We start from the raw sequence: 26727 nt of genomic DNA, 5'->3' as shown, positions 1-26727 counted from the left end.
CCTCTTCAGATGTTTGAGATGCTTGACTTATAGGCGTGAGTCAGTCAAATATAGTCCTTTTATTATTACAAACTGATGTCACATGTAACATGCATTTTTCTCTGTGAAGCCCTGGCTATCTTGACAAGTTGGTCTTGAACGCAGGGATCTGTCTGCCTCTTTCTTCCTTCCAAGTACTGGGATTAAAGGCATGTGCCAACACTATCTGACATCCTTATCTACAAAGCCAAGCTCCTGGACAGTCAGGGTTTCACAGAGAAAGCCTGTCTGGGAAAACCAAAAAGTTTATGGTAAAAAGCTTTTTCCCACCTGCTCTTTAGATGGGCTCTTCCTTTTGCTCAAGCACTCCAACCTCAGCCTCCTGAGATGCTGGAACTGAATCTGGCCCCACCAAAGCTACATTTCTTTTGCCACATGACAGTACTGTCCATATAAAGAAACTTTTATATTAGTTAACATTTGTTGAGTATTGAATATTCCTAAATCTGCTTAAATCACTAATATTTATAATTTGCATTAAAAGTGCAAACTACATTATGTAGGTTCCATTACCCTGTTTTAAGCATGGTACAAATGAGGAGTAAGTTTATGGAAGTCATCTGAGACTGAAAGTTATGCATTCTAGTTCCAAAGCTCATATTGCTTCGAATTGTACAAAACTAAGACTCAATGAATTTAGCTTCTTGGGAATGTTTTGTTTCTCTTCTAACAAAATTATCTCAGCTTTCATTTTATTATGAGATGTGTGAACACTGACAAGATGAATGTGAATGCACCATGTAACAAAAATAATCAACAACCACAACTAACATTAAGATCAGTATTAAGGAGAAATTTAGTGTGTTACAGCAATAATTCTACAGCATAATACCATATATTAAATCTGAAGAGCATTAAGTAAAAAGGCCTGAGACTCAGACACAAACACAATTGTTTAAAAAAAAAAATACAGTCATTTCTGACATACTAGTAGTTACTCCATAAAGATGTCATCGAAGGATTGAATAGAAACGTATGAAATCATTTGTTCATTTATTCAGTAATGTTGTCAAATTCAGTATTCTATACACTATGTTTATTCTATTTTCGTTCTATTAGATTACATACTTATAAAAATATTCAACTTATTTTTATGAAGAAATTAAATATTTCTGAAAAAGAATTTCTTACTGCTCTCTAGCAATAACCCTGAAGACATTCTCTCCAATCAACCAGCTGCTTCAGCACAATCAGTGCAGTGCCAGCTTCTAAAGCCCGACTTTACAGGGTTCCCTTCCAGAGAGCACCACTTCACTGTTACATATGATACAAACAATATTTTTATAATTAACACGTTTCTCTTTGATACAGACATTTTTTACCCTTCCCGGCAATCACACAAATAGATTAGAAATGTAACCTTCAAAAGGCACACACATTTACACTTTCAATTCTTTATTGTCTTAAAATTGTACAGGTCCTTTACAATACAGTATTTTGTTATTTAAATGACCTCTATATGTTAATGTACAATGAATATCTTTATGAGTTCATCAATATGATTATTTGAAACAGTTCTAAGATGCTGAGACGTTTGAGTCCTGCACTTGAAAATCTCAGTGGTGCAGACTCTCCTTCCCCAGAAGAACGGTGGGCTGTCTGGAGAGTGCTTCTGAAGATTGCTCATCATTTATGGCTGATCTTAAAGTCAGTCAAATTACACTGTTATTTATTTTTTGAAACATCAAAGGGCATTTTAAAAAATTAAAGAATTTGCGTTAGCAGTCTTTTGAGTCAAACTCAAAATTATGATTATCTGCATGCAGTAACACTCCTCTTTAAATAGTTTGGAAGGATTTATACATTTTATAAAGTACGTGTTAAAGAGTGAAAGGACTCTTGAGTTCACAAGAGAACAGATGCTGGTAATGACAACACTGGTATCTATTCAGCTAATGTTTATTAACAGGCAATTAACGAGGCTAGTCTCAAGCCAAAGTGCAGGCTCCGCCCTTGAAGAAATTAACTAGTTTGGTCCGCATTTCTAGTTATTTGGGTGGAAACAAAACAAAACCATTTCGATTCAGCCAAGAATTTTGATGAATTTATTGTTCTTAAGATGTATCCACTTAAATGTGCAGATCACCAAAGAAGTATACTGTTGTGTTGACTTTTGTAAAAAGAGGATGGCCAGTTGTTTGAGTGATTTATTAGCACTGGAGGACAAATCAGAAAATGATATCAGATGTAGATTTCTTCTGTGGCTATACTTTCTTATTCCATGACACAGCTTTCACCCTGTAAAACTTTGTCCCCAAAGGAACTTTAAATCTGTTTTGTGCCTAGGAGGGAAAGAAAAAATGAAATCACTGAATGACTAAATCAACTCATACAAGTCCCCCTCAACCGCACTGCTTACTGCTAGAATATTGGGGAGGGGCGTAAAGTAGAATCTTTCCTACAGACTACAAAGGACAACGCTCCTGACCAAGTGAGAATATCCCGGGTAACTAACACTGGCGTGGAGGGTGGGGTGCTACAACTCCTCCTCTCTCTAATGCAGTCTTATACCCTTGATGCCCTGCATTCACTATGCTGATTAGACTCGCTTCCAATTTGCAGACTCCCAAAGGTTAGGATTACAGGCATATATATTCTTAACCCGGAATGGCTTAAAACTATTGATCATTCTGTCTCTGCCATGGCTTCTTAATTGATATGATTACAGTGTACTACCAATCCTGGCTTGTTAATTTCAGTTTAACCTCCAACCCTGAGAACATCTTTCACCAATGGGGTAGCATACAGTAATGAGTAAAGACTAACTCTATACACAGAATTCACTTTTGCTTGCAGATACACAATGTGCTTTCAACATGAGTTACACTAGCTGTTCTGCTTTGTAGGTGAATGGAATGTTTGTAATCTATCTCTTCTACCTAAACACAATAGCAATACTTACAAGCTTTCCAGCTTAAACTAAGTTTAATAAAACTCAAGCTCTAACTAGACTTAGCAAAAAATCTCAAAATACTAGTAACTATTTCCATACAATAAAATCCCTAGGTTATAGGGTATAATGACAGGGTATAACTATAGTTAAAAGCTATAGTTTTTTTACCTTTTTGGCTTGACAATATTCCTTTTCCATTACTTTTCCAAGGACCCAGGGTCGTCGAGATGCACCTGAAGCTAGTGAATAAATTGTTAATTTACTTTTCAAAGTTCACGGGAAAAAAGGAACTGCAGAATCAAAATAGTAATGGTGTTCTCAAGAACATTCAATACTCTAAAAAGCATTGAAATTACTAAAACTAACTTTTTTTATTTACTGAAGAAACAATCTGTTGCACTTTCCAACATGCAAAACGTGATACTCCCCTCAAGGAACACTAGCAAACTAGGTGGATATCATGAGCAAATAATTAACTCAACACTGCCACCTACTGAAGGAACTATTACGATGACCTCTACTTCCCAAAGTGGTAATACAATTCTAGGGTCCAAGTGAAAACAGATTTCTGTCCTTCAGTGTGGATTGGAACCTGCAACCACAGTGCCTAGCACAGCAATGTCAAGACAATTGGGATTCAGTAAGCAATTAATAATGAAAAACCAAATTAAATCCTGAAGTGGACTTCCTGTGCAGAGAGACTAAGAGTGGTGGACAGTACAGGACACCTAATGAGGAGGCAAGCCATTTCTTTCAGAATTATAGTAGCTGTGCACATTTCCAGATTTACATGTTTGGAAATATACATAGGAAATAAATTAAATTAACCATATGCTAATTGTCAACAGAATGAACATGAGAATTCTTAATTATATCATGTTTGAATATGTATACCATTTGATCAGTTGATCCGCTGGAGAGCACTACCATCAATTTTAGATTTATTAAGTCCATAAAACTTATGTAACTAATATAGATTTTGTAACAAAAAGTGAACACTATTTCCTCCAAATGACTTACTTTGTGTATATAATATACAACATGAGACTATATATATCCTCCACTCAAGATTAGTATTTTAGAACTGTATGTGACACTTACCTCCCTCACCTGGTTTGAGGTCCAGGGCAGGAAGAGACTCTGAATGCAGAAAATACAAAGTAGGACTAACAGTAAACAACACATAATTGTCATGCCGTTCATCTAGGATGATGAGAACCAAATCTCCCACCTGAAAACTAAGGAGAGGAAGGTTACTGTCCTAGAGAGCGTTTATCACATGTGATACAAACTTGATAGTATCCAGCTGGCTCTGACTCTGTGGGTTCTATATCCACCGGATTCAGCTGTCCAGGTGTAACTGCTATGGAAAGAGGTCAGTGTCTGCTGACCACGGAGATGCTCACACAACTTCCCTTTGTCAATACACGATGTGGTACAGGTTAAAACTATTTGTACTGCATTTGTATTAGGTGTTACAAGCAATCTAGAGATAATTAAAGTAGATAGGATGTGCATACAGGACACACATAAATACTGTACAATAAAATAGAAGAGATTGGAGAGGGTGGGAAGCTGTCACAATGGGCAGAGAAATCTTTTCACATATTTGATGTCCTGAGCTCAGTTCCTAGAACCCAATGGTGGGAAAAATCTGCAGACTGTTCCCTAACCTTCACACACATCCTGTGATGTACACCCATTGGGATGACTTAAGGGTCCCCATAAGTCCCTTGCATTTAATTGTACAGATGTTCAAATCAACAGCCAGAAACTTTTAAAAGCCAAAAATTTTCTTAATAAAATTTTCATTATCTAATTAAAGGAAAGAAAAGAAAAAACGACCACATTTTTATCAGGTAGGAGAAATATTTAGCCACGGGATAAGTGTCCCCCCCCCCCCCCGTAATCTTTCATTTTATACAAAGAAAACAGCCTGACACTCTTTATTCTAAAAGAAAAAGCAACTGAATTAAGTCCATGTGTTTAGTTAGGTCTCAGAAAGCCTCAGTATAAACCTTAAAGAACATATGAAGATGAAGTTGCAACTCTTACATGCACTTACTAGTGTCTACCTGTCAAATTGTGCTCAAAATATTAATGGGTTCTAGAGAGAGCCTCAGATTTTAGTAGTCAGGGTAATCTGATGCCAGGGCCGGAACAGATATCTAAGAACCATAAAAAAGTAAACAAGCAAACAAAAAAAATCTCAAACCAATTAACAACAAAAATCTATTGTAAATACAATCAAGGTCTTCACAAACATTTAATTCAGAAGCTGGGTCCTAGGATCCACTCCTTTCATCCTAACATCTGAGGCAACAATTCAAGAAGATGGTGTGTGGGGGCCAGACCAGCCTGGGCTACCTCTCAAAAAAACCAAATAAATGTTTAAAAGTTCAGCAATTCTTGAACAACAGGCCAGGCTTCATGAGCAGCTATGCTTCTTTTCTTTATTACTCTGAAGCTCCTGCCAGACAACCCACAGCAGAAACAACTACTTCAACAGGCTAGGTTAATTTGTACCAGATAAGCTATAATGTCAAAGGAGGACTAAGGAAGTTTTTCAGAGTAGATGGCAGCTCAGGTATTAGCCAGTACAAGAAATGCTGCAAGCATATTATGTCAATGACACAACGCTAATGACCCAGAACACAGTGCGCAGGGCTCCAGGATAATTGTGAAAACCCTTGTTTTCCAATGAGCTTTTACACAAGGCACTCAGCATGGTCTAAATGATCATTGTGATGACAAAGTCTTCATTAACTAATAATTTGATTCAAAACTCACAAAATAAAAATTAAATACTTACTCTCGAATGGCTATTTTTTCAGAATGCCTTGAAGACACTGAGGACATGCTCTGAGACATCTGGACAAAAGAAGGAATCACGCATGAGCTGCACACATCTAAAATACCACACTCCCCAGAAACGTTCAAGCTGAAAAGACCACACTTAAGTAATATTTACATTCAGGAATAAGTCAACAATGAAATCTAAACTTGGTGTACCAACTTCATTCATTCCCTTCCAAATACTATCTGGTACAGAGCAGAGCTTAGAGAACAAGGGAGTTTAGTGACTAGGAAGGCCTCACATCTTGCAGAGATTTGATAAAATTAACCAGAAAAATGACATATATTCTACCAGTGAAGTTCAGTCTTACACAGGTTCACTCTATAAATAAGGCTCTAAGTGTGGAGAACAACACATAAATACGTCTGTGTGAAGACAGTGGGAAAGCACACTTCTCTAGAAACCAGGTATGGATGCATGTGCTAGCTCTCTGGGTCATGTGGGAGTATCTGTTTCTCTTGTTACTACTATCCTACATGCTAGAACAAAGCAGCTTAAAAATGGTTCTTAAACCCTATTGCCCTATGAAAACAAAACAACAAAATATTAGTAAAAATCTTGGCCAAATGGGGCTTATTTTCCCTTGGGGACACTATATTAAAAAAATGTATTGGATAATATCTTTAAGGCCTTAATTTGTAGTCTATAGGTATATAACATCTAATTTTTGTTGTTTGTATATTGGCAAAAGAAAAAAAAAGAGGCTGTCAATGGTGGTAAAAGCCTTGCTGGAATTACTAAACTCTGGAGCTGGGACTACGCACTGCATGCAACTAGAAAGAGATGCTGTCTCATAAACAAAGGAAAAGAGAGGATATGCTTCACTACTACATTTACTTTTGTTTCTTGACGTATCACAGAGATTCTCTGTGTAGCCCTAGCTGCCCTGGAACTCACAGAGATAACCTGCCTCCCGAGCACAGGGATTACATGGACAGTTAATTCTTTCTGAGACAGCTTCTTTCTTTCTAGCCCCAGGTGAAGGGACACTTTCTATGTAAACTAGGCTGTCCCACGACTCAGAGATTTGCCTCCCTCTGCCTTCTGAGTGCTGGAATTAATGGTGTGTGTCACTAGAGTCGGCTCACTGTTACCTATTAAAACAATCAATTGCAGGGCCAGTAGAAATGGTTAATTGGCAAAAAAGCGCTTGTAGCATAAGTCTTGGGACCATGATGGAAGGAGAGAACCAACTTCTAAAAGTTAACCTTGTACAACCATGTATGTATTGTGATATGTATAAAAAACTGTTTTAAGTGCAAGGAACACAATCTGATTTAGGGAGAAATAAAGTAAAATATGAATGTCTCTACAGTGGGCTGCCAGAGGAATTAAAGTCACATACAAGATTCATCAGAGTAAATATAAATGTTAAAAAGCACTCCTAATTCACTCAATTATATGCACAAAGATCACAAACACAAATAAGGAACTCCAAGAAATATAGTGTTCTTAAATAAATTACTATATTATTTTTCATTTTCCCCCTAAATATTCTAGTAAGGTCTACTTGGTTCAATTTCTATGAGGATTATTTTCAAGTCAAGAAAAACAGAATGGGGCTGGAGATGGCTCAGTGAAGAGCACTGATTGCTTTTCCAGAGGACGTGGGTTCAGTGCCAACATCTACATGATGGGTCACAACTACCACCGGCACACACAAGGTACACATACAGAAATGTGGGCAAAATATTCATACAGACATCTATGGTGTAATTCTACAACCAAGTATTACTATGACCTGACCTCATCTACTAAGAGCCAGTGAGGGCCAATGTCCAAATGGCTTTACAAACACTAGTGTGAGTTAATCATATACATTCTGGGCTGGCAAGATGGCATAGCAGGTTGAAGGCACTTGCCACCAAGCCTGATGACCTGAGTTCAATCCCCAAGCCCAATGGTCACAGAACGTATTTTGTGAAGTTGTCTTCTGATTTCTGTACTCAAACCATGGTGGCACATATGTTCCCTTCCTGTTTAAGTGTTTTTTAAAAATTGGTAGAAGATGTCTATAACATTATAGAAACTGAGGGCTGGAGAGATGGCTCAGAGGTTAAGAGCACTGGCTGCTCTTCCAGAGGTCCTGAGTTCAATTCCCAGCAACCACATGGTGACTCACAACCATCTGTAGTAAGATCTGGTGCCCTCTTCTGACCCGTGGGCATGTAGGCAGGCAGAACGCTGTATACATAATAAACAAATACATTTAAAAAAATAGAAACTGAACAGTTTTGAAAAAGACATAACGAGAGACTCTTACCAGCCTCTGATTTAACCGCTTGTTTTCTTCTTCTTTCAGCTGCAACGTCTGCAGGGAGAGAGCGAGAGAGAGCCATGGTTTACCCAGAACAGCTGGCAAGGTTCTCATCTGTACACTGTGTGTCTGTCCAGAGACTCTAACTGTTCTCATCACTAATCACTTTATGAGAACGACAACACTGCTGGCTACACTGTCCCAAGACTTGCTTTCTCAAGTTTTCAAATTTTGTCATTAGCTGTGGAATTTTAAACACACAATAATATCTGCACTTATCAGAAAAGATTCTCTAGTTCAGAGGTGGAGCCTGCATTACAGTGTATTACTACATGCTGTGTGATTCTAAGCTAAACAAAAAAGAAAAAATGGCTGAATCATTTGAATAAGATGAGACAGTCTTACTTTGGGTTATTGTCACACATCTAAGCTTGTAAAGAATGAAGACACTGGTAAGAAACTTTATGATGCAAAGAATGAAACTAGTCATGGAGAGTTCGTGCTCTTTTCAAAGTACTTTTGATTCATAAAAATTGTCCAATTTTTTATCTTTTTATTTATGGTATTCATGTCTATGTGTTTCTGTGAGTTTGTATATACAATTTTGTTTGCAACTGGAATCCCCTTACTGCCAACTTGTCTTCTTTGCTTTAATTAATATTTATTAATTTTCTTATAGTCTTGCTCATTTAAAAAAAGAAAATCTTTTTAAAAAGCAAATGCAATGAAATTCTTAATCTATTGATTAATCACTGATGATTCCTGGGCTGTCATTAATAAAATGTATGCTCTTTTCTGACTCTATAGATGACATTCACTGACCCAATTGCTAGCTGTTAATGGAGAACAAATGAGAAAAGACAATAACATAATATTTAATTCATACAGCACCTCAAAATGTAAAATGTACTGGTCTCAGAAAGAAAAGCATTTGAGTGCTTTTATTTTGTACTTGTCATATTTGACAAGCACTGCACAGAACGTCTGCTCACCCGCTCTAGAAGCATGATCCTCTGCTTCTCTTCGGATAGCGTGTTTTCTCTGAAAGTGGGAGGATGTTTGTTAATAAAGTTTAAGAACTTTAAAACTTTGAATTAGACAATCATCAACAGAATTTTAGAAGTTTAGCCAGGTGTGGTGATGCAGGAGGGAAACAGATGAATTTCTGTGAGTTCAAGGTCAGCCTGGTTTACACAGTGCCAGGACAGTCTGGAGTAACCCAGTCTCAAAAAATAAAAGAATTTAGAAACTTAAATACTACTACCAATTCAGATAACTTTAGTAGAATAAGAACTTGTACTAAATTTTTCAAAAGTAACCCTTATAGATCAGAATAGCTATTAATCTGTATGTAAACTCAGATACTTCCTAAAATAATAAGCAAAACTTTGCATACCTTTTTATATAGAGAATTTCTTCAAAATCCATACTTTCCCAGATATTAAATACTTTTTAATTAAATCACTGCTTGGCTGATCACTATAGCATATTCCCAGCAAGCTCTTACATATTAAATTAACCCATTTCTATTATTTTATATTTTACCATGAGGCTCGTGGCCTACCTACCAGCAAGGTTCCAGTGATACTTTTTAATCTCAGTCAATTCATTTCCAAAGAAATGTATATGATGCAGTATAGCTCTCTGCAAATATTATAGTGACTGCACCTTATTTTGGGTGTGTATGTGTAGTCTATGCATGTGTGTGTGTGTGTGTGTGTGTGTGTGTGTGTGTGCGCGCGCGCGTATGTATGAAGACCACAGGTCAGCATTGGAGTCTTCGTTGAGAGGACTTGCTACCATTTTCTGACTTTTCTCATTGACCCTGGAGTTCAATAATTCTGCTGGTCAATGAGCTCGAGATCTGCCAGTCTCTGTTCCCCATGCCACCACCATCACACTGGGAATACTAGATAAATGCTCTCACTGGCCTTACACTGAGCTTTCTACATTGTTTTAACTGCCTCTCCTGTATATAGAATATAGTTAGGTTTATTTCCCCCTGAAGGTTTTTCCCACTCTGGATTAATTTGTATCATTTATGACTTCTAATTTCAACATTCTCTTAGCGTCTTTTACTTTGTCCTTTAATATCACACTTTTACATGGGCTGAGAACAATTAGTAAGGTAAAGAGGCAGGTGGATCTCTGAGTTCAAGGCCAGCCTGGTTTGCAAAGCTAGTTCTAGGACAGCCAGAGCTTTTAAACAAAGAAACCCGATTATCACAAAACAAAAAATATTAGAATATTTCCTTTTTTGTTTGTTTGTTCTGTAATTTTAAAACAGATCCTCAACTAAACTGTGTACTGTGGCCTTGAACGCGGAGCTTTCCCCTGTGATCTGCCTGCCTTGGCACCCTTCAAGGCTGAGATTAGCCGCCTGTGACAGCAGGCTCAGGCCCAGTGTGGCCGTGATGAACACAGTGGAAGACAGAGCTACTTACTGGACAGACATCATGCTGGTCTCCATCGCTGAGTCCACCCTTCCTCCATCAGCTATCTCTGTGGCTGCTCTCTCTGTTTCCCCAGGCAGCTCAGGTGCACAGGCCCCGTAGAGCTCTGGGGCTGCAGCTGCAGAGGCCGAGGGAAGGAAACTGCTGGTGCGCAATTTGCTCACTTCCTCTTCAAGCTTCTTCTTCTCTTCAAGCAAACGAGCTCGGTCTTCAGAAAGGGACTCTATCAAATCTAAGACCCCAAGTTAAAGAAGCATTACTTAATAATAAATAAGTGCTTTACAAAAAATTTTTAAAATCATATTATAAGACACCACTAACCTTTATCACGCTCTTGTTGCTGCATTGTACTTTTTAATTTATCACTGAGATCATTTATTATGTTTTCTTTCCTCATTTTCTCTCTTGTTAAAACAGTGTTAAAATTGGTCTGAAACAACAGTAAGAGTCAATCAATCATCTGCACACACTTAGCAGCCAATGCTATGAAAAAAGGTTGCGGGTACTCTTTTCTGAGGTATATTATGGAGTCACACAACAAAGCTAGTGGTATGTATTCCAATAAAGGTTATATTTTCTTGGTTCGGACTCAGTATCTTGAAAACAAATTTTATTTTCTCATTTTGCCTGTACTATTAGAAGAAAGGTATTAGCAAATGCTTGATATTTTAGGGAAAATAGTAAAAGGATGCACAATTTAAAGAGTGCTGTTGCATACATGACTTTTTCTTTGGGTAATTTTCCTTTTTCTGATATCTTTGATCTTTGGCTAACTCATGATTACCACACTGGCATCTAATTCTCTTTCTCTCGGTCTTATTTGGACTTTGCGATGGCCTCTGGAACCGTACAGTAACGAGACTTATTAATCCCAAGGTTTCACCATTTCTCACTGCAAAGACGTTCACATACCCAATTGCTTAGAGGGCTCTTATAACTGACAATTTTAATTACAGTTTCATTTACAAAAGAGGCTAAATTTGTTTATAAGAGTTCATTAAAATTTTCCTAAAATAGAAGATACATGAGAGAATGACCTACCCTAACTCTTTTATCAGCTTAGCAAACCTCCTTGCCTCACACTTTTAGGAATCCATTAATGGCAACAGAGAGATTTAACTGATAGTTTTAGACAATATCTATTAGTAAAGAACAAATTAAATTATGATTTCAGGCAAGGAAGACACTGAAAAACCTCTAAAAAGGAAATATTAATAATTAATAGTTTAGGGGCCAGATGGTGGTGGCACAAACCTCTAATCCCAGGAGGCATTAACTTGGGAGGCAGAGGCAGGCAGATCTTTGTGAGTTTGAGGCCAGTGTGGCTACAGAGTGAATTCCAGGACAGCCAGGGTTGTTACATAGAAAAACCCTGTCTGAAAAAACCAAAAATAAAAATTAAAAAAATGTAGCTTAGTACTATTAAATTTGTTAATATGTAGAAAATTAATACATATAAAAGCATATTAACCATTTTGAAAACTTTTCTATTTCTGTAATATGAAATGGATTAAGATGATAATCAAAATTTATAATAAGTAAATTTACATAAAAAGGAGTAGTGAGATTAAGAACCAATTGGCCTTTATTTGAAATTGTTAGATATCTTAGAAGTCATCTCTAGTATTTTTTTAAAACACAATTTTTAACTTAGGATAATTCAGATAGTTGTTAGCTTCACATATTTTCAGTTAAATCAGTTAATTCAGCCCCTAATCCATTATGGGAATTTGAAATCCAGTATGCTCTTTTTATTTTCTTTATATTTTTTGAGTATGTGCTTATGAAAGAACACAGTGAGAATTTGCAGAGAAAGAGCCTGGTCAATTACATATAGAGTGAGTTGTGCCAAAGAAGCTCTAAGTTCACATGCTCAAAAGCAGAGATTCCATGTCAGCCTGAGCTGAAGATTCTTACATAGTCTGCTAGCTACAGTCCTGTGACAAATCACTGTTAAGTTTTCCTTTTAAATAAATGCTTTTATTATTAAGAAGATAAACAAAAATTAATAAAACCAAGCAATGGAAACAAATTAACATCTAAGAACCCTCCTCAGCTGCACAGAGAACTAGCTTGGCTGGCTTCTATCCTGCTTCCTCAACTCTGAAACACACCTGTTGTTCAGCAATCAAAGATGTTCGGACATTCTGCATTTCTTCATTCTTTCTTTTTTCTTGTTCTTCAAGCTGTTCTAGAAACTTAGCTTTTTCTTCCTGAAGCTTCTCTTGAAGTTCAGCAACTAAGCTTGAAGAATCTTCTCTGGCTGATTCAAGAGCAGAACTTAAAAATTGAAGAGAATTTTTAAAAACAATTACAAACATAATCACAATCTATCAAATATTATACTTAAGGCTATTTACTTCCCAGAAACCCATGCTAATGGGAAATGTATTTCCATGTGAATCCTGTCCTTAGGACTGAAAAGTAAACTATGAAGTATGAAGTATAGGCATGTTAAGTAACATGGCTGATGACAGCAAGGAACGTGGCCCTATGGTGTTATCAGGGCTTCCACAGGCATCTATGAAACCAATGTGCTTCTCAGGCACTTTAAGATTCAGCTTTTCTACCCCTAAAACTGAAGAGAAAGCACATACCAGCTGACTTTAGATGGAAAGTTTTACTTTCCATAACATAGATTTTTGGCTTATTTTGATACTCAATGAATAAAAGTGAAGCTAAAATGAATTCTCCAGACAAAGGAAACGTATGTAATTCTGAACTGACTTATTTCATTCAGTCAAAATTTGCTCATCTTTTAGAAGTTGCTGACAAGGCAGCAGAGATAAGAATGGGCAAGTAAACAAAAGCAATACTAAGTAAATGATTACACCTTAGTTACTAATCTTAAATCTTAATTTGCTTCCAATCTTTAAAAGATTTCTAAAATTCTTCAAAGCTGTTGAGACAAGCCAGGCATGGTCGTTCATGTCTATAATCCCAGCATCAAGTTTTAGTCAAGTTTACCCAAGCCTGGGCTTCGCACAGTATCAAGTTAGCCTGGTCTGCACGACCAGACTTTCTCAATACCTCTCTATGTAATTCTTTAAAAATGCTACAACAAAATAAAGGCTATTGTGTTATTATTAGAAAATTAATTTTCAGTGTGTCTTTGTTTGATTTTAAAAGACACTGGATTTTTTTTTGGAATAGAGATGCATTTATAACCAGAGTTTTTAGTTTGCTCACTCCTAAATAGTTGTCTATTATAATAATGGTAGCAATGTACAACTAATATTATAAGAACTGAAATAATGTAGAAAAAAATCACTGGGAATCTTTTACTTATAGAGAAAACTTACTCAAATCTCAACACTCAGGTAAATCTTCCACACACACACACACTTAGAGATGTCTGATTTGTGGCTTAGTGCAGAAAGGTTGGGATTTTCTAATTAATGTAACACAACCAATTAAAGGTAAAGGATTTATTTCTATTTCTCCTTTGAGTTGAAAGAAAGGGAACTGTGAAAGTTAAAGCTTTGGCATAGCTAGAATGCAGTTAGCAGGGCTGCACACAGGAAATGTTAATGAAAAAACAGAATATAAGACTCAGGACTGTAACAATGGATAACCAGGCACGGGTAGGGCTAATACAGTAGCTGAAGAATTATCCCTACAGCTAGAGGGGAACTGGCCACATAAGATAATCAGACAGACTGTATAGAATGAGCTGAAAGAGTGATATGTTCAAATTTTACTGTAACAAAATGCCTTCTGAATGATACTATGATAAAAGAACAGAACATAGCAAATAAGTCTAAAAAAGAGGTTTGTATTATTATTTCTTTTTTTTTTTTTTTTGGTTTTTCGAGACAGGGTTTCTCTGTGGCTTTGGAGCCTGTCCTGGAACTAGCTCTGTAGACCAGGCTGGTCTCGAACTCACAGAGATCCACCTGCCTCTGCCTCCCGAGTGCTGGGATTAAAGGTGTGCACCACCACCGCCCGGCTGAGGTTTGTATTATTAAGAATAAAACAGATTGTGCCACTGGGGACATGTATGCACAGGAGCAAATACTTTATCATTCTATGTTTTTTATCTTTGTATTGCCAGGTGCACTGTTTCAGGATAAATGCTGGGCTGAGAGGGCGCAGCTAGAAGAGATGGTTCTAGTCAAGCAAGCACATACAACCACCACACTTACTCCCTGTGATTAGCACGGGTGTACTGCACAATGAAAACTAAAAAAGGCCTAAGATACAGAGAACAACCAATAATTATCCCGGGACGCAAACTGATGTTTTACACTGGCTGGCCTCTACTTCCCGTCTGCTGTTGAGGGTGACCTTGGCCTTCTTTTTGCTTCCACCTCCTGAGTGGTGGGAATTGAACCCAAGGCTTTACTCCAACTAGATAAACATTCTACCAAAAAGACATCATCTCCAGCCGTCTCAGAACAAAAAGCACATCCCGTGCCAAAAGATATTCTACAATGAGTTTTTACTGGACATGATTTTACATGGTTATCAGGTACGTAATTTTATTTTATTTTACCTGAAGGCCTGAGATGAATTAACTAACACAGTAGTGAAACCATAACTGCTTTGCTTTTCCACACCACCACTGGCTTGCTTCGGCGTAGCCAACTGCCTTCTGGGAAAGGGGTGGTAGTGGTGATGAAAGGAGGCACTGAAAATCCAACACTAATTGGCTGCCATCCTTAAGCTTAACTGGTTCTGTTTAAGCTCAATCAGACTCAGCTTAGATATGAGTCTGAAATGACAAAGTGGAACACCAGATCAGGCATTCCATACTCAATTTCATATGGAAAAGCAACAACAAACAAACAAAAACCAAAAACCCAGGATAGCCAAAACAATCCTGTACAGTAAAGGAACTACTTCTGGAGGCAGCACAATTCCTGATCAAACTCTACTACAGAGCTAAAGTATTGAAAACAGCCTGGTATTGGCAAAAAAAAAAAAAAAAGATAGGAGGACCAATGGAACCGAATCGAAGACCCAGATATTACTCCACACACCTATGAACACCTGACTTTTGACTAAGAAGCAAAAAATATCAAATGGAAAAAAGAAAGCATATTTAACAAATGGTGCTGGCTAAGTGGGTATCAACATGTAGAAGAATGCAAATAGACCTTTATCTATCACCATGCACAAAACTCAAGTCCAAATGGATCAAAGACCTCAACATAAAATTATAGGTTATTTTCTTAAGATGATATCATGACTTTTTCATCTGCTACTTGTATTGATGGAAGTCCAGGCACCAGAACAAATTAAAAACTACTTCAGAACTATATATCTGACATCCTACCCTTCGTTATAATGGTGAGAAGAGGAAGGTATTTCTTTTAGTTAACACAGTAAGAATTAATTCTTCCTTAAGTATGCAAGATTCTATGCTGGGTCTGGAAAAACAGCTCAGCAGTTAAGAACACTGAATGCTCTTCCAGAGGATCTGGGTTCAATTTCCAGCACCCACACACCAGTTCACAGCTGTAACTACAGCTCCAGAGGATCTGACACCCTCACACAGACAAGAAGCAGATCAAACACCAATGCACATGCAATTAAAAAAAAAACCTGTGCCATGAAATGAAAAATATTTATAAAGTTCTTTGACAACTAATCAAAATATAATAAATGCACCTTACACTAAAATACTTATACAAATATTTTGGATATGTACTGCCAGCTTCATTTTACAACATGTCAATATTTGTATAAATTAGTGAACTAGTGTTCATGGTGCTCGCAAAATCACACAGGATTTCTTTTCAATGTACAAGACATTGGTGTGTGTGTGTGTGTGTGTTTGTGTGGCTCACTGGCAGTTTCATGTCCCACAATGAAACCAATGAAAATTAACACTTACTGCATTTTAATTCATAAGAAAGGGCATGCAAAATTATGGGAAGACTACTAGGTATGTATTAAATAATGTTATATTTCAATCAAAATATACTGCTAAGTTAGCCATGGTAAAATCCTATTTATATCAAGAAAGGTTTTAAAATAAATCTGACCTATTATTAGTAGTATGTTTTTCATTTGTATAAGTATATACATATGTTCAGGTTCAAGTAAAGATTTCTTAGGTAAAAGGGGACTGAATAGAAAATGTCTGAAAAAAAAAATCCTGCCTCTTCTGGAAGGCATCGGAGAGCATTTCTTAAGTACACCCTAAGAATGTTTAAAGGAATATTTCCCCAATTATTCAAAAAACTTAGGACTAAAGGACTAACTCTCTGTGGGTCACAGGCTGTCGAGGTTAGATAAGAGCTGAAATGAAATGTATTTAATGAAAATAACTGGATTCTGCAGTGGCAGAGAACAATTAAAGGCAAATCATGGAGACAAACTATGACTCTTCTTCAGGCAGCAGATCCAAAGCAGATATCAGAAGACACATCCTAGACAATCTTTCCCAGTGGTCAGTTAGTGTCAGCCCACAAAACAGGGTGGATAAAGACTTACTAAAATAGAAAAAAACAAAACAATAAAGTTTTAATTGGGTATTTGGGAATCTAATTAGCTCTAGAAAATTACATTTTCCTCTGAATAACAAGACCTGGGCCAGCAATTGACTACTCTGCCTTCCTTAGACATCTGAGAGGATATCGTACCACACAGGTCATCCTGAGCCTACCGTGACTCATCAGGAAGACATTATGTATTGAGACTATGTGCTACGGGGTTGGAAAGCTGGCTTAGTAGTAAGAGCACTTACCACTCTGCTCCTGTAGAGGATTCTGCTTTGATTCCCTGCACCCACATGGCAGTTTATAACCACCTTTAACTCCAGTCCCAAGGGATCTTCTGAACTCTGTAGGCATCAGTCACACATGTGGTACATATTTATGCATGCAACCAAAACACTCATACATACAAAAGCAACAACAAAAAACCCAAAGATCAAAAATCCTGGCACCGGGCTGGAGAGATGATAGCTCTTTGGCTCGGAGGACTTGGAGCTCTTGCAGAGGAACCTACTTCAGTTACTAGGACCCACCGGGCAGCAGAGAAACCCTCTGTAATTCCAGTTCCAGGGGATATAACAGCTTCTTTTAGCATGTAAAGACACAACAGGCACATATGTGGCACAGACATGCATGTAGGCACAATACCCATACACACAGAGATCTTCAAAAAAAAAAAAAAAAGTTGATAAGACTCTAGACCAGTAAGTCACCCACCTGAGCTAGCGACCCCACTATTTGTAGCAGATACAAATCACTGTTTGTTTCTTCACTCGTGATGAAGGACGCATAGCAATATGCTGGATGCTACAGGATAATCATAATTAAGAACCTAGAGTTTGGGAGTATTTTTCTTTTGCTTGAGAGGCTAAGTCTTTCATGATTGGAGGGAAGCTGTGGCAGCAAACAGAAGGCAAAGATGAAAGCTCACTCTCAATCACAAGCATGACGCAGGATTAACTAGAAATGCACAAGGCTTTTAATCTCAAAACTAGCTCCCAGTGATGTACTTCCTACGGCAAGGCCCCCAAATCGCGATACAAACTGGGCACCAAGTGTTCAAATGTCCAAGATTGTGGGAATCATTCCTTATTCAAACCACTATGCTGTCTTAATTCATTAAGAGGATTATACATAGCAGCATTTATTTTGTTTTTTATACACCTGAATTTATAATATCCTAATTATTCTAAATATCCTAATGATTCTGCCTAAATGCTGACACCCTTCAAAAGCACAGGTGAAGCAGCAAAGCCACACAGATGGGCAGCAGAGCAGGCGGGAAGGGTGACCTTCCCAGAGGAAAGGCTGTAGAATCATGCAGAGCATTTGAAGTTATAAAAAGAAAACAAGGGAAGGAGTATGGACCTATGATTCATTGAGGGTGGGTGAAAGAATTTTTCAGACAGTAGACTTAAGAGATCTAGGTTAAATTTGGTAACAAGGCTATTTATAGTGGTACAGGACTATTTCAAGCACAAAAGAAGCTAAGGTGGGGTTCTGAGTTCAAGGAAAACCTGGACTGTGCAAGGAAACCATAGTCCTCTTACGCACCCAATTAAAAAGTTCGTGACAAGAAGCTAGTTCAGTATAATAACGGCTGCCTGATATCTTCTAGCTTTAATTCAATTCTCAGTACTGAAAGGATGGGGGGGGGGGGAATAGTGGCACTTCATGGAAAATGACCATGGATGTATCTCTGAAGATGGAAATCCTACCATGTACAAAGCTCTCGTGTGTACACACACAAAGATATGAGTCATGCCTGTCAGGTGAATTACAATCAGATAAGGTAATGACTAGAATGGGTAATAGAAGAAAGCTCCAAATAAATATTTAGAGTTCCAAGGGTAATTACAGAAATTACCTAGTAATTAAGTCTATCCACATTAAGGCATTTGTTTTTTAACCACTTTCATTCCCCCAATTTATGAAGTAAAGTATGATAATGGTGGTTACCCTGAATTCTTTTCAACTTATTTTACAGAATTTCAGTGATTGTAACAGGAAAGAACAGATGTTCCATTGAGGAAAGACAAAATAACATCAATTTTAGTCTTACCTTTGAAAAGAGAGAGGATAAGAAAATCTCAGGCATATGTGGGACAGAAGTTGCATCACGTGAAACAAATATGACCCTGAAGTGTCTTTATTTGGACGTACAGTATGGGTAAAGAAGTATGTACACTTGAGAACGGAGTCTAAAAAGGGCAATGTCAGACTGCTCTCTTCTGCTACTCCTTCTGCAATCTCACGGAAACTTCAGGAGAGACTGCGCATTTCCCAAAATCCCTTGAAGAGCTTCAAGTATAGCGATAAAAGAACACCCGCATGGTGTGGAAGACAGGAGAAAGACATAGTCCTATTCTCCAAAAGTGGTTCTAGCCAGTTCTCTCACAAGTAACTGAAAACTATTAATTTATGCTGCAGATTAAGCCAACATGTGATGCTTTGAGAGATTCCTGAGTGCTGCCTTAGCTTGTCAGTATGATGAGGCCATGAGTACATCTGCCTGGCATTTCACTGAGAGCTTGCTTGATACAGACTCACTAACATTAGTCACTCTCTTCTAGGCCCTTTAGACTCCAACCTTGACAGCTTGCACTGCTCAGTTGTGGCAACAAGTTTGGAGAGATTTCTCCACTCCTGTAATCTGATATCTCTGAATACTTAATCTCCTACCTTGGTTTCTTATCACTATAGCTTGCCAGAATCTTGGCAGGTCAGTTTTGCTAAGTTTCCTTTTGTTTGATTGCTTTCTCTTTATAAGGCTCCATCTACTGATCCTGACCCTAGTACCTAGAATAACCTTGAACTAGTCCATGCTGTACTTAGAACTAAGCTCACTTCTACAGTGATAATTTATTTTGCCTACTGCAATAATTCCTTAATATAATATTATCATGTTATTATCAGTTCTGGTCCTGAGATTTTCCATAGTAATTAAACTGTTTTAACTTTTGTCTCCCATAGTACTATAAACATCCCCCACAATGCTTATTTCTCTATTAAACCCTCTCATCTCTTAAAAATACAAAAGGCTATTTTAAAATTAGCATTATATTGCAGCAAGATAATTAAGAGTGTTTAAAAGTGGTGATGTGAGAGGTGGGAACTAAAAACAAACATATACACACAAGCATACACATATATATTACACGTAACCCTTTAAAATATTCAATTTGAGACTAACGACAGTACTAATGATACACCAACCATACTCTACAAAATGGGCAGAATTCAATTACAGTGTTTCTAAACCAATCTGTGGTAGTGAAAAAATATTAACAGATGGCAATAATAAAATATAATTAAAAAAATCCTTAAGTCTGGAATTTAAAAATATCTTTCCAAGCAGAGAAAACAATGAAACTGTGGTATCAAGAAACGAATAGCGAGGAACACTGTGCATATTCCCATCTGATTTAGCCTCAGCTAAACCACAGGCACAGGACACTTAAACTCTCATACCAACACAGGAAGAGAACAAAATTGCAACTGAAGAATTTAGTAAAAGCAACAAACCTAAGAGAAATTTTGAACAATTGATCTATTTTGTAGCTTGTTTACTCCTCAAGACAAGGTATGGCCTAGAACAAGTTCACTCTGTGTCCCACGATTGGGCCCATAGCAATCCTCATGCTTTGGCCTTCCAAAGTAGTTGGATTACAGGCACAAGCTATCATACCGAGCTCTAGCAATAGTAAATTTATGCAATGTCATTTTCACAGTTATAATGAACAATATTCTAAGTCTTTACTTTGTAAAAATGCCTCAGTTCCTCTAGCTACAGCAAATGAATACATCAATGCACTATGATTAAAACATACATTTGAGTCATCCGTAATAATCACACACTAAGCTTAATACTTACCTTTTGGCTATTTGATTCTCTAGATGTTTAACTTTTTCTAATAACGCTTTCTCAACAAGTTCTCTCTCCAACTTAAATTCATTTAGTGCAGTTTGAATAGCTTCGTCTTTTTCGTAATTAAGCCTCTGAATTAACTGTTCTTTGTCGTGTTCATGGCTCATGACCAACTTTTCCTTGTCTTTTTCTAGGTTCTGGATGAGAGCCTCATACTTCTCTTCTTGTCGGCTTAGTTTTTCATCTTTTTGTCTTTCAAGTGCACTCAATTCTGAGTTCAATTTACTCTGCAGTTCAACTATTTGTTCTTTCAAGTTTTTTTCTATTTCAAATGCTTGATGATGCAATGATGTTACACTGTCTAATTCAGCCTTAAGTATATTAGATTCTTCTTCGTGTCTACTAATTAATTCGGAAATGCACTGATCTTTTTCAATTGTCATTAAAGCTCTTAACTCTGCTAAGCCCACCTGATAATTCTCATTATTTTCATGAATCTTTTGGTTTAGTTTACTTATTTCTGTCCTCAAGTTTTCTGTCTCTTGCTCAAGGAGAGTCTTCAAAGTTTCCTTTTGCTGTGTTCTGCTCTCTTCCAATAAGATCTTTATCTCATCGGTTTCTGCTTCTTTTAATGCAAGTTCAACCTCCAATTTACACCTCATGTCTGTCAAATCAGAAACCTTGAGTTTCAATTCCTGCAACTGTTGTTCTTTTTCCTGGAGAGTTGAGGCATGAGATTCTAGTATCTGGTCAATTCTTTGTTGATTTTCCTTTTTCAATCTCTCCAACGACACTTTGTAGTCTGTCATAACTTTCTCAAACTCATGTGTGTGTCTGACATGCATTGTGTCCTCTAATTCCTTTAGGTGGCTTTGCTCTAAGCACTGAAATTCAGCTCTCAGTGACTCTATTTTCTTATCATTTTCAACATGTAGCTTTTTCAGGTCTTCTAACGCCATCTCTCGTGACTGCTTTAATTCTTCAATTTCACAATTTTGAGTACGCATAATATTTTCCATCTCTACCAACTTCTGGTCCTTTTCACGCTGCAAGAAGACGACAGCATCCTTTTCATGTTTAATCAATGCAAATTCACTGTCTTTACTTTGTAAAACTTCCTCAAGGGATATTAAATCTCCTTTCAATTTTTTAATTTTATTTGCATTTTCTTCACTGTCTTTTACTAGAGCATCAAGTTTACATTCATACTCACTTTTTAAAGACTGGAGTTCTTTCTGATGTTTTTCCTTTAGTGTTATTTCTAGGGAGCATTTGACTTTTTCAATAATATTTCTTATTTCTATTGCTATACATTTTAAAGAATTTGATAAATCACACTGTTCTTTTTGTACGAATGTTCTGAGATGGCACAGATCTTCCTTGATGGTTTGTATACCGATGTGAGAGTCTTGGGCAGCAACTTTGCATTTCTCCAGCTGGACATGCAGAGCAGCACGCTCTCCCAACCCCTCTTTTCCATGTGCACTCGTGTCCTGCAAGCGCCTACTATCTATGGCATTGATGACTGATGAATAAAGTGACTCCACCATCATTTCAGGACTTTGTGGATCACTTATAGGGTTTGGAGATGATAAGTTTTCCTCAATCACAAACTCATTCACAGCAGACATGAAATCAGACTCAGGACTTTCTGCTAAAGAATCCAAGTCTAACGAAGCTTGGTGAATTGTTTGTTCTGCATTTGGATGGGAGATGGTTTCAAAGTCAAATGTATGAGCATCAATGCTATCTGGAGACAATTCTTCTAAGGGACACACTGCTGGATATAAGGGATCCTGAACAGTTAGTGGAGGAGGAGTTTTTGGTGAGGTAGTTGTTGTACTTTCTATCCTTGGAGAAGCAGCTGACTGTGGGGATGCTTGACTTGCAGACACCTGGAACACAGAATGAGACTTCTAAAAATCTGTAACAAGGCAAACATCTTATATTAATAAAATTATTTAAAACTCATTTGCCTTTTGTTCATTCAGCAGATCTGTAATGGTCTGTGACATTTCATCCAAACTTTGTGCTGCTTTTACCAAATTATGTAGGGCAAGTACATGCTGGTGTAGAGGTTCAAAGTCACAAAGTAAGGGAACCCTGGAAAAGAATGCAAATAAACTACACTGAATTTTCAGTTTCTTAAAAGAACTATAAACAATTTCATTCTTTCAAAAACAACACAACAGCATGACCTTAAGCAAGGATGGGCTAGCTGGAAGAAGCCCGTGTCCTAAAAAAACATGTATGCCAGTCAGGAGAGTCAAAAGAAAACAAATAACTTTTAGCACTTCAAGATCAACTAAACTAAATGGCCTTTACCTGAGGAATGGCTGCACTTCTGAAGGACAAAATGATTGGAGAAACTGTAAATCTTTTAATGATATGTCTGGAAGTTCACAGTCAAATTTTCGAGGCTTCTGAGTCTACAAAAGAAAAAAACTTTACCAATATAAAGAATAAATTTAGATATTTCTTGTTATAATTGAATCTAACATAAGAGACTGACAAAATCACAGCAGAATTAAAATCAAAAACCATGCAAAGATTAAAGGGCACACTAGCTCTGTGAACCTTAATAGTCCGGACAATGAACTGTTTGGTGATAACCAATACTCTTATTCTTTCTCTTTTGTTCTTGCACCAATTCTAGAATCCCATCAACACTAAAGGGTGCCATGTGTTGGACTGTGCATAGGTTATTTCCAGATTTCCCCTTGACCCACAGAATGAACATAAAATGCCTCCCCATAGTACCTAGGAATATTTCTTTCTTTGCTTTTCACGCTTTAAAAAATACTATGGGTCAACTTTTAACTCTAAACAAAAAGTATTAATTGTAAAGTCCTACTAGTTGTTTTTTTTTTATAATACTGGCAAGAGTGGTATCTTTTAAAAATAACTTCAATTATCTTGGTTACTAGTCAAGAAGATTTAACTATGTCAGGACAATCTATATAAAACAGATAAATAAATACATACGTGAATTCCAATTATGTTATCTGTGTACACTCTTAATATATTGCCTTGCAGAAACATTTAAAAGTGAAATCCTTGCTGGGAGGTGGTGCAAGCCTTTAATCCCAGCACTAAGGAGGCAGAGGCAGGGAATCTGTGATTTCAAGGCCAACCTTTAGTTCAAGGCCAACAGTTAGTTCCAGGACAGGCTCCAAAGCCCTGTCTCAAAAAACAAACAAACAAACAAAACAAAACAAAACAAAAAAAACCCTGAAATCCTAATATGGGGGAGGGGTACAAAGCATTTCACGATTTTTTTAAAATAAAAATACCTCATTTGAAAAATGAATAGATCCAGCTAACTGTCCTTAAAATATAACAAATGGTATTTTCATGTTTAATTTTAATAAACATCTACTGAAGACTCAAGTTACTCTGACTTATCAAATAATGATATGGGGACAAAAGGATGAATGGGCAACAGACAACAGATGAGAATACAAAAAATAAACGGAAAAACAAAACAACTAAAAATGGCATTCCCGTTGCTTGACAGCCTAACGTGGGCTGCTGGGTGATGAAGGAGCAGCACACATACTTTGCAGCAATCAACAGCTCTCTAATTGAACTTTAAAGAGCTGTTCAACAAGAAAGGGAAAGTACCATGTCTGGTACTGGAAACACTCAGTGCTAGTGAAATCCTGATTCTAGGAGATTTGCTAAACTAGCATATATATCCATACCAACAATCTATAGATATTTGTTTTATAACCACAGATAGATATACATCTTTTGCCTTCAAAGAAACTTCTCTTTGCAACACAAACCACTAAAGAAAATCACAAGCAATCAATGTGAAGAGTTGTGGAAGACAGTAGTAAAGGTACACTCCATTACCACAGGACAACTGTAAAGAGGGGGTGGAAAACTATGCGAGGATTGGGGAATTTGCCTTTTAGTAACACTAAAAGTTACATCTGCAAAGTTTCACCAAACACGCAGATGTGAGCTAAACAAGGACCCCAACCTACATGGGGGAAAGGCCTGAATCCCACACAAAGAGCTACAGGCAACTGAATTAAAGTTGGGAACCAGATAGGTGGCCTTCCCCAGGGATGAGCCCACTAATCAATTGTCCAGTACCAAACTGTCAACTCTGAAATATACACATAAGTAGCATTAAATGGACTCATTAGGATATATTTAGGAATATATGACACATACAGTAACAACTGATGAAAAATGGCCATGAATTTGAAGGAGAGCAGGAAGGGTTTATAAGTTGTTTTAGAGGGAGGAGAGGGAGGGGACAGGAGGAGAGGAAGAAATACTATACTTAGAATCTCAAAAATTAACAACGAAAAATAACTGTTAACACATATCAAGGCTTACACCAGGTAACCCCCAAAACCAAAACCGTTATATGCTGATTTAATCCTATTCTGTTTCTGATAAATGCTTCTAATCCTGAAAAAGGAAGTTTTACAAAACACAAATTTAGTCACAGTGAGAAAATACATACACAAAATGATGGGGGCCAGGAGTCCAGTCCCTTAAATAGACGATTTCTTAAAAAGGACTTCCCTGTGTGAAGAATTAGAAACATGGTTATTCTGGAAATTACTTAAGAGGTAAAAATAAAAAAGGAGAAGGATAAAAAAAATTAGCGCTTACTAAATAATTTCCCAAAGGATTCCCTTTTGGACTTTTCAGCTTCATACAATTGTTTCCCATCTTTGACTAAAGCACCGGCCCACTGAGAAGAAAAAAGTTTATGTTAATGACATATGCCAATTATTAATGTTCATATATAATTACACAGCTAGAACTGCTTACCTCTCTGTAGTGTTTAATGAACATTTTTCTCCGCACGACCTCGACCACAGCTAGGCAGTACATCTGAGGGACTGTGCTGAGAGCCTCGACAATTCTGACTCTCTCTAACAGCTCTATGACAAGGCGCAGCAGTGCTTGTAGCTTTTCTCCATCTTGATCAGCATGAAGCATCACAAAACAACACCACCTACAGAATATGGGTTATTTTGTAATTCACTGTTTTCAACAGTCCCAACACTTGCTAAAAATTATCCTGTAGGTAAGCTGTGAGGATCAAGACTATGACATCTAATCTCAGGGTTAATCAATTACGATGAAATCACTCATTATTGGGAACTAAAAGCATAAATACTCAAGAATCTAAATTAAATATGACAGAATCTCTTACTTCAGTCTGACATGTAGGTTGTTTGCTAGCTCTTGTTTGGCAGTGGTACACTTCTGTTTAATATCCAACAATTTTCTGTGGTTTTGCAACATAATCATCAGCTGATTTGCATGACTCAGGCACAGATCAGGCAACACAGATGCATCCTTCAAGTTTTCAGCTCTCATCTGATTAGCTAAAAATCCCTTTGAGAAAAAAAAAGTTTTAAAAGTATTTAATTTTGTTAAATAAATGACATAAGCACTCAAGAGAAAAACAGACAATGGTGCACTTTCTATTTTGTCCCCTAAAGGACAAACATATAAATGGCCAGTTGAAGGACCAACTTAAAATAATCTCTGTCTTGAAGGCTGTACTAAAATAACTATTCCAACATAAGCCCAAAGCAAGTTCTTTTTAAAATGTCAGTAAAACATTTAATTTTTTAAGCATTAAATTTAAGCTACCTTAGATTTTTATCTTTGTTTTTTCTTATTAAAAACAAACACACAAAATATCAGTATCACCAGGAATAAAAATTTAAAAATGAATAGAAGCCACAGCACTTTAAAACCAGAGACAGGAAGGAACAACATGGGCTACACAGTCCATGACCTACAGAAGGCAGGAGGGAGGAGGAGGAGGAAGGAAATGGAAGAAGGAGACAGAGCAGCATGAGATGAAATTCAACTATTCTTCTCAGGGACTGGAAAACAAGTGCTCATAAATATGAAGAAGTTAATCAATTTTCAA

At 37.1% G+C, this 26727-nt stretch overlaps 1 protein-coding gene across 1 annotated transcript in view; it reads right to left on the bottom strand.

The window, feature by feature from the left end:
* Window positions 1-1015: 1015 nt before the first annotated feature.
* Rb1cc1 (RB1 inducible coiled-coil 1) overlaps window positions 1016-26727 on the bottom strand; it is a 59390-nt gene continuing 33678 nt past the window's right edge. Inside the window, exons 9-24 of the mRNA XM_050163641.1 lie at window positions 25996-26180; window positions 25608-25794; window positions 25446-25527; window positions 25294-25355; window positions 23136-23239; window positions 22787-22913; window positions 20817-22705; window positions 12614-12779; window positions 10821-10929; window positions 10491-10731; window positions 9039-9087; window positions 8053-8100; window positions 5745-5803; window positions 4034-4170; window positions 3101-3171; window positions 1016-2321 (exon numbers count right to left, since the gene is read on the bottom strand). Of these exons, the coding sequence (XP_050019598.1) occupies window positions 2244-2321; window positions 3101-3171; window positions 4034-4170; window positions 5745-5803; window positions 8053-8100; window positions 9039-9087; window positions 10491-10731; window positions 10821-10929; window positions 12614-12779; window positions 20817-22705; window positions 22787-22913; window positions 23136-23239; window positions 25294-25355; window positions 25446-25527; window positions 25608-25794; window positions 25996-26180 (3594 nt within the window). The 3' untranslated portion in view covers window positions 1016-2243. The remainder of the gene's footprint in view (window positions 2322-3100; window positions 3172-4033; window positions 4171-5744; window positions 5804-8052; window positions 8101-9038; window positions 9088-10490; window positions 10732-10820; window positions 10930-12613; window positions 12780-20816; window positions 22706-22786; window positions 22914-23135; window positions 23240-25293; window positions 25356-25445; window positions 25528-25607; window positions 25795-25995; window positions 26181-26727) is intronic.

Source organism: Alexandromys fortis, unplaced genomic scaffold (genome assembly GCF_014885135.2).
Source record: "Alexandromys fortis isolate MF-2015 unplaced genomic scaffold, M_Fortis_MF-2015_v1.1 scaffold_18, whole genome shotgun sequence".
NCBI classification, from domain to species: Eukaryota; Metazoa; Chordata; class Mammalia; order Rodentia; family Cricetidae; genus Alexandromys; species Alexandromys fortis.
The sequence above is the reverse complement of the archived record's forward strand: the minus strand, read 5'-3'. Positions and strand labels throughout refer to the sequence as shown.